The sequence below is a fragment of the Petaurus breviceps genome, unplaced genomic scaffold (assembly GCF_028583685.1).
Source record: "Petaurus breviceps papuanus isolate PSGF00001 unplaced genomic scaffold, PetGlider_PUasm1.0 80, whole genome shotgun sequence".
Taxonomy (NCBI): Eukaryota; Metazoa; Chordata; class Mammalia; order Diprotodontia; family Petauridae; genus Petaurus; species Petaurus breviceps.
In genome coordinates, this window is record NW_027186540.1 from 15,074,821 (window position 1) to 15,090,597 (window position 15,777).

Below are 15,777 nucleotides of genomic sequence, written 5' to 3' on the forward strand. Positions count from 1 at the left end.
TCTCTCTCTCTCTCTCTCTCTCTCTCTCTCTCTCTCTCTCTCTCTCTTTCTTTATCACACACACACATTTTACTAATATTGCTGAGCTTGTAGTTCGAATCATGAAATTTTCATATGGCTATACTGTGACACCAGTGTAACAAAAGTAAGAATGAAGTTTAAGCATGTTTTTTTTTTTCTGGTTTGATTAAAACAAAAGGAGGAAGGGCAAGAATGTTATATTTATCTTTAAATAAATAAGTCTGGGTGGGTAAATAAGAAATACCCCTGTACCCAGTGACTAATAAAGCATGATGTACAATAAGATTTGCATGCTCTTATACTGTAATGATTATCATTTTAAAACTAGCTTTTTGCCTTCGAGCTATCGGGGAAAAGACCTACAGGAAAATTACTGTCGAAATCCTCGAGGGGAAGAAGGGGGACCTTGGTGTTTCACAAGCAATCCAGAGGTACGCCATGAAGTCTGTGACATTCCTCAGTGTTCAGAAGGTAAATTAACAACATTAACGCATGGTGGGACACTGTTTGCCTTTAATGTGGAAGTCTAACCCTCATGACTGTTAATAGTAACTAATCAAATTACCAATGGAAATGGGCATTAGAAGTGGAGTCCTGTTTATATGTGATTAATTTAGAGATTAATCTTTAAAAGGATTGTTAAATATGGAGGGAATATAGTTCTATCTAGTTCAAATGCAAAATAATGAACATGGTTCTCTCCTGCAGGTGGCAATAGGAGCTGGCTGAGTTAAACCCCACAGAGAGAGCCTTGAGGTAGCTTCAGGAATCCCTTCAGGGGTGGACAGGAGAGGGAGGAACTCTCTCTTTCATTCAGGGGTATGCACGTGTGCACACACACACATTGCTCCTCCTCACTTCAGCCCCTTCCTTACAATTCCCAAAGGGGCAGGTTAGGGAGTAGACCTCTTAGTCACGTATCAATTCCACTCACCAGACAGCTGCTTCTGTGGAAGCTTTGTCCTGGAAGACACCGGAGAAGAATATAGGATTGGGACAATGTAAGCCTGTTTACTCTGTGTGCTTTGGAGGACATGGTACTTGTGCTTTGCTGGACGTATGGGGAGCACTAAGCACAACACAGAATATTATTATATGAGAGGTGACAGCAGTGGTTCTCAAGCTTTCTTGATTGAAAGTACCCTAAATCCATTTTGTTACCTCCTCCCACAGCATAAATGGGCATTGTCCATGCTATTGCAGTGGAAAACTGAATGACTCACAAGATGGAAGAATAAGCATTTCAGCATTGTCTGTGGTTTTATTTCCTTAGGTAAATCTGGCTACTAAAATAGCTGGAACCATGAATTTTGTCAGAAATTCAACATTTTAAAAATCACACATTCAAAACGTGAATTCTGTTGTATTAGGAATTCAGTGGGGTTTTTGTTTTTTTTTGCTTTTTGTTTTTTTAAAGTACTCAGGGGTTTACTGGAATGGTGCCCAAGTTTTCTAGAAAGATGTTTCATTAGTTTGCTGTGAACCAAAGGCCTTTCTTTGACAATTTTCCTCCAAATGCATTCATTTGATATTAGGGTGATTTTCATCGCTATCATCGTTGGATAATTGTTATAGAATATTTTTTAATTGTTCGTTAGTTTAAAGTTAATTTAACTTTGTGCTAGAGCCAGTTCCATTTTTGCTTTGTAAACTATCACTTTCCATTCCATATCACATTCTGTTCATTATAACTTTCTCCATGTTTTCTTAAAAAAAAATAAACTTGTCTATGGTAACTATGAACAAGTCTGTTTTGTATGAACAAGGGTATAACAAAGCATTTGAAGCAAATTTACACATGGGACAGAAGTTCCTATTTTTAGAGGGTCTCCATTGCTACAGTTTATGTGGAAAAGATCTGAGCTGTCCCCCAAATGTACTGACTTCAGTCAGATGACTGGCTGGCTGGCTGCTTGACTGACTGACTAACATAGACAATTAGAGGGGAAGTGAAAGCAAAGAGAAGTTTTCCAGCTTCCTTTATCTTATTAGCCTATGAACTTTTGGTCTCTGAATTGTTTGCATTCATTCTCACTCACTTAGAAAAGAAGGCTTAAAATTAGGAATAACAGTAAAGAGAAAATGAAGAGATGACCCTACTTCCCTCCTCATTTCACCCCCATATTACTACAGCTTACAGTTACTTTATTTGAAAATTATTATAAATATGAAATGGAAATAAAATAGAATATTTAGGAACTTGCACTAATCTTTATAGACTGATCCTATGGTTTGAAGAACCAGTGCTATTTGAATTAATATTATAATAAACCATGTTTTAACAGGGTTGTAATGCAGTTCCAATTACAAAAGGATATTCTAATTTATTTCTGTTGGAAAAACCTAAAGATAGACACTATATAGAATTTATTTGGCAGCTGAGACAAAGCAAGCAACCCTGCAAATAAAAAATTTTAGGTAGAACCTGTGGTGAAAGTCTTCCACCCAGGTGTGTATACTATTACTATTATTTATTATGGTTATTTTTATTTAAAAAAAAATTGGATGGATCCAAAGATATCTGTTGCTCATACTGCAATTTGCCTGATAGTTGATTCATCATTTAAAATACGAGGTTTGTATTTGTTTTTGTTTCATAGGTTGGCCAACATCACCAAAATACTTGTGACCTATGTCTTATTTCTAGTGAGAAACCTCTTGGAATTTAGTTAAGACTGGTCCCCACAGCAGATACAATCTATCCCTGGGACCATACTTGAAGCTTTTCCAACTTATTAAGAACTGCCCAAGTTTATTTTTTTCATAGTATAACCTTTTAATATATAAAGTGACTTTCATGTTATTAGGAGGCATCACTTTCTACTAAACTATTCTGGGACAAATTATTTGTTACAATTTCTGCAAATTTAACTTCTAAGATGGTAGTGACTAACCTATTAATGAAATAACCAACTAAAAGTTGTTTGAAATGTAAGGAAATATGTTATAAACTAGCTATTTAGTATTAGATGTCAATTATTCTTTTCTTTGAAATCTGAATCTTTCACATATAAGTTCTAACTGAAATGACAAATGTTCTCTCAGAGCATTAAGAACTGTTACATATAATGTAAGGAAAACACAACTTTCATTTAAAAGACAAAATTTGACACAGAAAACTTAATCTAGAAAATAACTAAAGACTAAAATCTAAAATCATAAGCATAATTACAACATAGATCTTTAAAAAGTTTTTCAAATGAAGTTCTGTCATTATCTGTTCTCTACAATATTCTTAAAGTCCCCCCCACATCAATGAATCACTACTAATCCTTATTATATATGTTCCCTACTCAATTAGGTCATCCATTTAAGGAAAGAAATAAGTTAACTCTGTTTATGTGTGAAGTTTGTGAAATGATGTTAACAACTCAAAAGAAGTTAAGAAAGAAATTAGCATGAGCTTTATAAAAATAAACATCAGAATGATTTTATTTACCTGAAGATGTTCTTTCCTAGTACAATATAATAGAACTTAGTAAAGGGATTAAAAAATAGCATAGGCACAGTTACAGAATATTTACAAATCATTCCTTTAGTGTATAAACACAGACCATTTATGTTTTTATAGTGGACAACTCATGGAACACAAAACATATCTGTTCATTTTTTGTTTATTGCTGCCATCAGAAAGATGTTAAAGTTGAATAAGTCTTTATGGGATTTTTTTTTCTGGACTTTATGTCCATCATTTTAGGTCATATCTTTTCTTACCAAAATAAGGCTACTTAAAAACAGAACACTTTATTTGGTTTGTGTTTATGTGGCTGAGTACAACATCTTATTTTGATCTTTTAAAGTGAAGGATTCATTGTTGCTGCTATAGAAATAATAAAGATTTTATCGATGCCTTTAAAATAAGTGGAGCAGGACCAGTAGCAAAGTGAAAGGGCCATACTTTATCCTTTTCAGTGTTAAAGAACTATTGCCACCTGCTGGGGTGCTTTAGCAGGAAGTCCTTTCAGAAAAGAATTTTTTTCTGCCTGGGCCACACCATTCCACCCTTCCAAACAAAGTTGATCGAGATCTTGGAAAAGTGTATGTGGACTTGGAATTTGGGAGAGAAGATACTCCTTTGGTTTATTCTTCTCTCATTTTCTTGCCATGGATTGGATTACTGAAGTTGGTCCTCCCGTGTCTGACTAGAAACATGGGTTATGGAAAAAGATTCCTAAAAAACTCAATAATTCAAGCTATTCCCCTTGGGTAAGATGATCCAGACATTTTTTTCCTTTCTCATTTCTAGTCTTCTCTTTGACTCAGTGAGGTAAGTACCTAGTAGAGAGCCCTATCACTATTTAGAAAGGGAAGAGGGGAGGGAAATGCTGAAGGGTATAAGCAATTCCATTTAAAATTGACTTTTCTGATTGTGTGTATGTATGTTTATATGTAATATATATAATCTAAATATGCATATGTACATGTATGCAGTTAAATCTTAGATCTCAGGGATATTGTACAAATTCCTTAGTCTGACTTTTAAGACTTTTAATTTTTTTAATTTAATGTCACTCTATCCAACCCTTTGCATCTATCACTATTCCCCCCAGCACCCTCAGCTACTGATCCTGTCTGTTCATTCAGCAGGCTCATTCCCTTTACTTATGGTGTTTTCCCCTCAGCACCTTTGATCATACTGTATTCCCCAGCCTTCTCCTTCCTTTCACTGCCTCTCCTGTTTTTCTGACTCCTCTCTTTATGTCCATATTCTAAGGTCCATCTTAAATCATACCTCTACTGTTATACCTTCCCTGATGTCAGTTCTCCATTTTATCTTGCAGAACATGTAATCATAAACTCCTATGATGGATAATCACATATCATCTCCTGTTATATTTGTAAATCTTGTTCCTCCAACTAGATTATTGGTCCTATAAATACAGGCGCCTATATTTATTTTTGTACCCTTTTCTCCTACTTCTTCATTTCTCACAGCGCTTACTATAATATTGAGTACAAAACATGTGTTCAATAAATAAATAATAATGAGATTGATTGTAATAGCATGTGGTACTTTAGTTTACAAAATGTATTATATTTATTATTTCACTTGATTCTCACAGTGATAATGTAAGGGTCAATTCTTGTTTTTGTGTTAAAATATATAATTAGGGAAAGTTACACTTGTAGGAAAAAGACATAAAAGACCCTTATATTTGAGCATCATATACATATTGCTTATGTGAGATAATGGAACTTCCCTTAGTCTTATCTTAAGAAAATGAGGGAACAAAGAGAATTTCATTTTATTTTGTATAAAAACACTCAACCAAGTATAGACAGATTGGAACTAAATAATTGTGTGATCCATTCATATGTGAAGCTGAAATGTGCTGACACCTGACCTATTTGAGGAGTATCATTGTGAAAACGAGCCATGTAAAGGACTGAGGTCAATCCAAATGGCTTTAGCAAAATGCTATTAGCCTCCCTCATTTGCATAGTAGGTACTTACAGAATTCCAGAGGCTGGGGCTTCTTAGTATCAGGGTAACGAAAGACTGAATCAGTGCTTTGTCTTGATGTACAGATTAGCCAACAAAGAAAAGAATCAGAGTGGGAAAACAAAGTGGTGATGTGTTTATACCTGAAACACTATTATGATAAAATGATCGATAAAAGCTCATATATTGCTGAATCTAACCTTTGAGTTTTACTTGTTTATCAGTGGGGCATACTAAATTTGAAGAGGGTCAGGTTTTCTCCAGTCTAATATCAACAGACATCAAATTTACCTAAAAAAATAGCAGTAGACCCCAAAACAAATTATATAATGGTTACAAACTAATTTTCAGGAAAGATAAATACTGATGTTTTTCTTCTGCACGTATGGTATACCACAGCATCATTTAAGTATTTGAAGAATCCCATATTCAGTTAAGGAATGGTCAGGACAGATGACCAGAATGTAAGTGGGTTTAGAGTTCTCAGTATAACATTTGTGAAGCAACTCCATCGTCTAAAACAAATATATTAGTTTGCTAGGTAAACTCTTTATGAATAGGTATTGTTGCATCATTGGTCTTTTTATCACCAGCACCTAGCAAATTTACTGTTCTATAAAATCTGGATTCAGTCAAAAGGTTCCCCTTAAGGATCTAGAAGGTCACATGTGACCTCAAGGCTGCAGATTCCCCACCCCTGACCTAGCACAATATTTGACACATAGCAAGTGCTTAATAGATACTGGCTAGCTCACAGATTTAGCTTATACTTTTTAAGAGGTGAAAGTACAATGAATTAAACATAGGTCAGTTTGTATTATGTGATTTTGTAATAAGAATTAAATACAATATGTACATGCAAGACACATTTCAGAGAAATCCTATTGTGGCCAACATTATTATCAACAGAGTCTGTGGATCAATGGGATGTTTAAAAAATATGTCCATTGTATAACACGTAGTTTCTGACACAAGACAGTATTCCAACTTCCTAGATTGGTTGGTTCCCTTCCTGTGACCTCTACTTTCAGTATTTGGTTTTTATTTTTATTATAACCTATTGGATCATTATAGGGTGAATAACTTGCTCTGTCAATACTTGATATGATACAAAAAAAACTGGTTTTAGCACTTCTGTGGGGAAATTAGCCTTTGAAGAGGCTTAAATTCTCAGTCTTCTAGATGCTTTTTGCATGGTGATTAAGTTCTCATTTTGTGCTTGATCTAGTTGAAACAACCAAAACTTAGATAGCCAGTACTTCATATTCAGGGTAACCTGACACCATCCTAAATATGTTTTAAATTTAAGTTTTTAAATTTGATTTCACAAAACACCATCTACTATTACACTATTCTGAAGCTGACTGAAAGGATATTTTAACACTGATGTTTAAAAAAACCCAATTTGATAATATCCTAACCTAGATTACTGTATTAAAATATCATTTTTTTCTCAAAAATTCATGGTTGAAAAGATTGATATTTTAATACAACAGTGCTATCCTTGTTTGTGCTGTCTTAGGCTACCAACATACTAATATTTACTTTTCTTTTGTTAGTTGAATGTATGACTTGCAATGGGGAAAGTTACCGAGGTCCCATGGATCATACTGAATCAGGCAAGATATGTCAGCGCTGGGATCATCAGACACCACACCGACACAAATTCTTGCCAGAGAGGTAAAGATATCTCCTGATTTTGTGTTGGCTCGATTTTTGAAAGTTCTCTTTATATCACCCATTCAAGCCCTTTGATATTCCCACTTTGGGCACGAGATTGACTGTACCAGTAGACCAACAAACACAGAGTCAGAAACCTCCTCTTAATATGTATGATACTTTTGACACAGTTCTCAGGACCATCAGAGTTCTGGGAAAAGGAGTTCATGATGAGGACATAATTACAGAGTTATGACTCCATCTGGCACTAACTCAAGCCCCCAGTGGTTGGAATTCTCCCCATCAGAATAGTTCTGGGGACAATGGTATCAGACAGGGTATGGTAGAACATTTATATGACTCATTTCCCTAACTCTTGCATATTTTGGAGGAAGGGGGAGGTGTAGAAGAGAAAGACTCATTAACAGTCCTACCGGTCTGAACTAGAGGAGCAGAGAAGAAATTGGCTATTATTGCTAATATTGGCCTTTACGCCTTTCTAGAGCAGTGTTGTATAGTGAAAGGAGTGCTGAATTTAGAGTCAGAGGAATAGAGTTTCAATTCCAGTTCTATAATTTATTATCTATGTGATCTTAGGCAAGTTATATCCTTTAGGGGTTTGCTTTCCTTATCTATAAAATGAGGGGTACAGATTAAATGACTTCTAAGGTTCCTTCAAACTCTAAATCTATAACCCCATGAAATAAGATTCTTCTTTTTTTTAGTGATATGTGCCTTTTCTGAGTCACAAATATTATTAATCCAGGGTGTATCTCTACAGGTGATGAGAAGTGGAGACTTAAAACAAAATAAACACAAACATAAAGCTTACAGTTGCTCTGATTAACTAGCCAGGTTCATGTTTATTATTTAATTGTACAGTGAGGATGCATCCAAACTCCACAATTTTTTTTTTCTCTAAGAGACAGTGTGGGCCTGAAGTATTCTGATAATTGTCTCCAATATCCATTTCACTTTGCCTTGAAATTTTATGGGTCATTTTTGAGTAAGTTTCTTCACTTTTAAACATATGAACAAAAATGCAAACTAATAATTTCCCCCTTTTGTTTGGCATTTACTAAGCCATTTGTTTTGTGCTTTTCTAATTAAGCCCCTACTTTTAAAAAATGGCACCTCTCTTTCAGGTAATACCATAGGGAATATGGTAACAAAATCAAGCAACGATTTCAGACTATGCTAAGTTTAATGTAGAAGAAAGCAATACATAAGTATTTGATTTTTTACTACTGGGAGGGTGAGGACATGACCTAGAAATGCTCTATTAGCAGAATAAAGCTGTTATTAATAATGAAGCTATTGAAACATAACTTTCAATTTAAACTTAGAAAGATTCCTACAAAAGAACCAACTTTCTTAAAGAGCATTCTATGGCAGGTCATGTTTATATAATCCATTTTTAATTGGGTTCTATGAGATATGGATTCAGTTTTGTCTTTGGTCCTGGGCCACCAGAAAGGCCTTAAATAATTAGCAGAGTTAACCCTATCTGGCACCCCACACGCAATAGCACATGAATGTCAACTTCATGGTTGATAGGTAGCAAATTCTAATAATACACAACCCCAATGCAACCTCCCTTTTCTTGGCTCACAGGATCTGTGCTTAGTTGAAAAGCACTCCTTGAACAGAGGGCTGGGTGGTGTTTCCAGGCAGATTTACATGACACATTTCTTGGTGTGGTTTGCAGATATCCTGACAAGGGCTTTGATGATAATTATTGCCGCAATCCTGATGGCAAGCCGAGGCCATGGTGCTATACTCTTGACCCTGACACCCCTTGGGAATACTGTGCAATTAAAACATGTGGTGAGTTAGAGACAAATTTATTGCTTCCTTTTCCTCTTGAGAGCTAGGTCTAAGTGGACAATTATCCATGAGATAGGTTAACAGCTCATTCCACCCATTCTTTGAATTTTACTGTTATTTTTTAATTTATAAAAAAAGTTTTCATTATGGTATTCATTTTTTTACATGCACATATCATCATCCTTTTAAAGTACTTTATTTATACCTATAATTTCATAAGCAATGTACAGAGACAGGTAATGTTCTTCATTATATCAAGTGGATGAACATATGGAGAGAAATTTAGGTTAATGCACATGTTCAAGGTCTCAGAGTCAATGGAGAAGTGAAAACTGAGACCTTTGTTTCTCTACTGCTAGTCCTGAACTCTTTCTTCTAGAGAACATTTTCTCCCTAGAGAGAATCCATGTGCTGCTAATGTACCTTGGGCTCTCTCTTGATGAATGACATATACAGGAATTAAGGATAATAAGCATAATAGAAACTTCTAACACCTTTAGCGCACCACTCGCTAATCCTAGTCTAGCTGTCTGTTCTCATATGCAGTTTGCACCACACAATTCCAGTTCAGCCTGCCTTTTTGAAGCTCTCCTTCAGTATCCTCTTGCCTTCACATAAGTCTTTGCACAGGCTGTTTCTTGACTCAATTCAATTTTTTTTAAAGCAGTACTTATTGTGAGCAAAGTACTGTGAGAAACACTGGAAACAGAAAATCTTAAATAAAATTTTCTGTCCTTAAGGTTGGGAGGGCTAAGGGGAAAGGGAGTTGTGTTATCTGTACTGGCAAGTAGAATACAAGATGATTTTAGGAGGGAGAATTCATGTAATATGCTTGTTTGTGTTTCCTGAAATCACAGTTCTTGGCCCTGTCCTACTTTCTCTGATTAATTCTGCCAATTTTAAAAGATCAAATGTCTGCTCTGTCCAAGGTGAGAGGCAGTGTGCTATAGTAAACAGGCCAGCCTTAAAGTCAGAAGATGATGTCAGAAATGAATTCAAGCTCTTACTATGATACATTATATGACTGTGAGTAAGTCACAACTTTTAATTCTTTAAGACAATTATTCACAGATGAGTTACCCACCTACCTTAGCGGAGGGAGTTTCCATATCATGGAGATTCCAATATGGATGAAAGCACAATTTATTAACTGGATCATTCTTTTCATCACCTTTCTAACACCTACCCTTTTACTAGGGTACTTCAACATTCATGTCAATGATCTGCTAGGAACCTTAATCTATTGGTTTTCTCAGTTTCCTCAATTCAATGACTACTCTATTCCACCTCAGGTTTACACATTATGGTTATACCTTATACCTCACTATTACAAACGACAATCTACTTCCATAACAAAAAACTGATGTTCCTCTATATGACCATAACTTCCTATGTTTCCTTCTTTCCCTATATCTTAGTTCTTCTAAAAATATTCTTTGCACTTATTTCAACCTCCAATCCTACCTTCTGTAGGAGGTCTTTCCCTGTTCCTATATACAATGCCTTCCCCCAAGATTACTTTAAATTTCCACTCTATACATACATATTTGTGTATATATACATATTAATGTATGTATTTACATATCTTCTGTGTACATTTTTTTTGCATGTTGTGTCCTCCATTAGAATGGGAACCTTTTAAGAGAAGGAATGTGTTTTTACTCTTCTTTATATTTCCAGACCCTTAGCACAATTCCTGGTACACTGCAAGTACATAATAAATGTTTGTTAACTGACGGACTCTCCTCCTTAGTACTTCTGTTTGCTACCACTAATACTATGACTTTCCTTTCTTCCTTTCTCATTTTCATTCCTTTCGTTAACTAGTTCAACTCCACTCTACATTACTTTGGAGCCTTTCCTCCTAGATCCTGCTACCATGTATCCCTTGCCAAACTATACCCCTGGATTACTATTTACATGTTACCAATAAATTTTGAAGAAAGTAATATAACTAAATTTACAGTACAGTGCAAATTTGTGTCATCTAACTTCAACTGTAAACTCACTGTATCAAGGTAATCATTTTATTCCTCCCTAATTGATTCCCTATTCCCCTCCCCACAGAACCTATTCCAAATCTTAATTTCCCTCCACAAGGCTCCCCATATCCTCTCAGCTGAGGACCTTGTCTTTTATTTTTTTGAGAAAATGGAAATTATTTTCTGTGAGATCTCTTGTCTCCCTTTCTCTTCAAACTGAAAGCCCTACTAACATCTCCCACTCTCTCCTCCATTTCATCAGTTTCCTAATGAGGTGGCCCTTCTCCTTGCAAGACTAACACCTCTACATTTGCCTGTGATCCCATCCCTGTCTTCTCCAGCAGACTGTTCCCATTACCATCACTTCTTTTTTTGTTCTAATTTTAAGTCTTTATCTACTGACTCCTTCCCTGCTGCTTACAAACATGACCAGATCTCCTCCATTCTTAAAATAAGGGAGACCTGACATTTTCCCATCACTTTGGGCTGCTCTCCTACATCTCTACCTTCCTTCTGAGAAAATGCTGTCTATGCTCATTGTCTCTACTTCTTTCACCCAGTCCTCACCCCCTTTGTAATCTGGTTTTAGCTTCATCATTCAACCAGTCCTCACCCCCTTTGTAATCTGGTTTTAGCTTCATCATTCAACTGAAACTTCAAAGTCAACAATATTTAGTATTTAAATGGTCCTGAGACTTCAATCCATTTGGGCATTCCTACACAAAAAGCAAATCACAGCCTATCTATGTCTGTTCTCATTCTGTATAACTTTTGTCTGTGTTCTCCTAAAACTTCACTATGTGGGGTCCCTAACTTTCTCCCAATATTTTGAGTGTACCAGTGGAGCGCTCTGTCCACCTTTCACTCCTCACTCATGTGATGATTCCATCTTCTCTTCTTATCATACGATGTCTTGATGACATCTTTTATTACTGTTCTACAAAGTTCTTCACATTTTTTGTAGCCTTCTCATACTTACCACTGATCTCTCTATTGCTCTTTGTATATGTTTATTGTCAATTCATCAGAGGCAATGAGGTACCCTGTCTTGTTGCCATTTACTGACACCAGCAAAATGTTAGCATTGAAAAGATGGGCCTTTTCTTTCATGGAAAGAAGGAGGTCATTAAAAGAAATCTGCAATTCCCAATGGTAATCCTGCCTACTCTGTTCTTCCTTTTCAACTTTGTGCTCATCTTTCTTGTTGGCCATTTGTATTGTCTCTTTCGGATAAATATATTGTTGGACAAGTTCTATAGTATGTCCATCTAAATTCATGTTGAAATCTGGTCAACCTATATTCATTATTGCCTTGGTTTTTCCTCTGTGTACTGTCAAGTCAAACTCCTCTGAATGCACAGAGATCTCTTCCAGGAGACTCTAAACAGTTCTGTATATTGTGATAATTTAGATACCTGATTTATGTTCTTTCCCAGATAAAGGGTAATCCATTGCCATATCAAAGCAGGTTTCAGAAGTGGCTCTGAAAAAATTTTGAATTTCTTTCAGCTACTGTACTAGTATTTGACTGTAAATTCAGTTATGCAACCAACATGGAAAAGATCTTTTGACTTCTGGGTTTGGTGGGGAAAGTTTGGGTTAGAGCAAGGGAAGAGGGCTTCACCTACAATCAGGAGAATTCAAGATTAAGCAAAATAATTACTTAAAGAGGTTTCAAAGAAAAATATAAAGGAAGAAGTGAAAGAAGATGGAAGGACTGCAGAGAGAAACTGAGTGAGCCTATCAAGGTACTAAAAAAGGAGGTGAGGTCTTAACTAGATGATAAGGAGACTCCAGAGTTGAAGACTACCACAGAGAGTCTGCCTCAGCTGTTCTCCATGAGAGCTGGCCATATGGACTCCTCCAGTAAATAAAACAAAGGATTTGAAAACCCAATTATATAGTAAAAACTACACGTAAAAAAGCCATAATTACAATGATGCTAAGTAGTATTTATATTGTGCTTTCTGGCTTATAAAGTGCTTTGCATATATTATTTCAGTTGATCACCACAACAACCCTGCAAGGAAGTTGTTATAATACCAATTTTAGAGATGAGGAAACTGAAGCTGATGTCCAAAGTTCAGTCTAGTTTCCTTCCTACAAAACAGTGTAAAGGAGCAGACAGAACACCTTTCTGTTCTCCAAGTTATCAAGGAGAATGAAGTGTTCCTTAAAAAGTAGAAGAGCTTCAGTGTGTAAACAAAGAGGAAAAAAGAGCTGAAGGTGAAGAGGGAAATCCTAAAAGAGAAGAAGAATCACTGAAATCTTTGAGTTAAGTAGAAGGAGCTACTCTTTTTTTATCTAAGGAATGACCATGTGGCTTTAGAGTACCATCAAGTGTGAGATTATCCTGTAACGGCCAGAGAAAGAAGAGACAAGTCATGGTAATTAGTGACTGCCTGCTGAAACAGCATTGTGTTGAACTGATAATAATAAAGAAGGCTGCTCAATTCTTGAATGATATGTCACTAATCAATCAACAAGCATTTATTAGATGTGTACGATGTTCTAGTCACTGTGCTAGGCACTGGGGATATATAAATACAAACAATAAAAGAATGCCTAATGACAAAGAGTTTATATTTTGATGGAAGAAAATAAAAAAGTATGTAAATAATAATTATTTACAAATCATATCCAAGATGTCAGGGAGGACCTCTTTACTCTGATGGCTATTATGGATATTTTATAACTCATATAGGAATAAAGGATACTGCCAGAAGGACTCATACATAAAAAAAACCTAAGGATTATGAAATTTCAGACAAGAAAAAGATTTTAAAGGCACAGGTAACTCTGATCACTATAGCTGATGAAAGACACTGACTTTAAAAACAAAAGCGGCAGATTTTGGAAGAGTCAGTCAGGAAGATAAAATTCAGCATGTTTTGGATGTTTTGATTTTGGATTTTTCTATATCACAGATTAAAATACAGGATTGATAGACTTTTGGTCAGAAATAGAGTGTGCCTAACAGATGATAAAAATATATTTGTTTGGAATCTTGCAAATCTAAGAAAAAGGTCTTTAAAAGGTAAATAAAAGGAAATAATTCATTGAAAGCAGAGGTTTTCTGTTTTTGTTTTTTTAAGAGCAGGGTCTTTTACCTTTCTTTGTGCCTCTAGCACTTAGCACAATGCCTGGCTCATAATAGGTGCTTAATAAATACTTGTTGATTGACTATATAGGAGAAAAGTGTGTTTTTATACTAAGTTAGGTACCACAGGTAGTAGCTATGAGGCAGGAAGTTAAGTAGAAAACAATAGAAAAAGCCAGAAACTCATGGGTGAAAATATCTAGGAAAGGAGAGACACACACAAAAAAATCCATGGCTTAAGTTTTCTATTTAAAAAACAAACAAACACGCGTAAGAAACAAGTAAGGTAATGTTAGAGATGCTAAGTCAAGGAAACAAATTTGAAATCGGTTTTCATTGGAACTTTAGTATGATGAGACCCATAACAAGACTATGCCTCTGGAAAGGTGCACCTCACCAGGGTACTTAAAGAACTGGTCAGTATAACTAATGTTTCTTTACTAGTGACTTTTTAAAGATTTAGGTTAATTCTAGAAGTACTGAAATTATAGAAAAGATTTTTAAAAAGGGCAAATGAGTAAGAGATTGTGAGTTGTAAATCAGAGGTCTTGAGTTCATTTCTTGGTCACATTCTAGAATGTGATATTTGAGTGGATTATGAGTAAATAACCACAAAAACAAGTGATATTCATAGAGAACAAGCATGGCTGCATTAAGAATAGTTCTTAGGAACATAAAAAGGGCACCTCTTCCAAGAAGTCTTTCCCTTATTTCCACAGCCTTTTCTGCCTTTTCCTCAAAGGTTACCTTGCTTACCATGTTTCCCCGATAATAAGACCTATCCCGAAAATAAGCCCTCCCCTTACTGTGTAAGATTCCTCTAAAATAAGCCCTCCCCCGAAAATAAGCCCTATTGAGATTGCTACTGTAGTGAAGGTGATCCCCTTCACTACATGCTACATTACGGTACCCTCTGTATGCACCGCCCACCCCCCCCCCATGAAACGCATGCCGCGCTCCGAGCTGCATCCAATCAGAGCTGCAGCAGTGAGCGCGTCATCCTGTTCTTCCCCAGTGATTTGCTTATTGAATAAAGGTACATTTTTTTGTTCACATTTACCTGTTTATTAAAATTGCTGTCAATGTTCATTAAAATAAGCCCTCCCCTGAAAATAAGCCCTCTGATGTTTTTCTGTCAAAAAAAAATAAGACAGTGTCTTATTATTGGGGAAACACGGTACATCCTGTAAACATATTTTATGCAATGATTTATATGTGTTATTTCCTTCATTAGAATGTAAACTCCTTGAGGGCAAGGGCTATTTTGGATTTTTATTTGTATTCCCAGTGCTTAGCACAGGACTTAATAAAGTATGTGATAAGTACTAAGTTTTTTTTAAGCTTTTTGATTGATAGATTTAGAGGTAGAAAGGGGTTAGAAGAAGAATCCAACCCCTTCATTTTAGAGATGAATAAACTGAGTCACAGGAAGCTTAAGATATTTATCACACAAAAATGAAAGAAAAAGGCAGGATTGTAACTCAGGCTCTATGATTCTAAAACTTGTGCCCTTTCTACTATACTACATCAACCTAATTGTTTTTTTTTATTCCCTTTAATGTGTTTATTAAATTGGTTGATCAAGGGAATGTTGATATTCTTTACTGAGATGTTAGTAAATCACTTTACCAAATCATGTTATTCTTGTAGCAAGGAGAGATGTGGGGTAGATGATATTTTAGTTGCATGATTTCAACACTGTTTGAATGGTTAGACCTAAAAAATAACCATCAGTGTTTTGATGT

At 35.6% G+C, this 15,777-nt stretch overlaps 1 protein-coding gene across 4 annotated transcripts in view; it reads left to right on the top strand.

Moving 5' to 3' along the window:
- The window catches only part of LOC138176026 (hepatocyte growth factor), a 104,951-nt gene that overhangs the window by 33,647 nt on the left and 55,527 nt on the right, over nucleotides 1–15,777 (top strand). For 2 of the 4 annotated variants that reach the window (XM_069106749.1, XM_069106751.1), the window contains exons 5-7: nucleotides 350–492; nucleotides 7,024–7,144; nucleotides 8,832–8,950. In XM_069106749.1, the coding sequence (XP_068962850.1) occupies nucleotides 350–492; nucleotides 7,024–7,144; nucleotides 8,832–8,950 (383 nt within the window). Of the gene's footprint in view, nucleotides 1–349; nucleotides 493–729; nucleotides 1,768–7,023; nucleotides 7,145–8,831; nucleotides 8,951–15,777 lie in introns of those variants that run through there. The other 2 variants (XM_069106750.1, XM_069106752.1) reach the window with 2 other exon arrangements.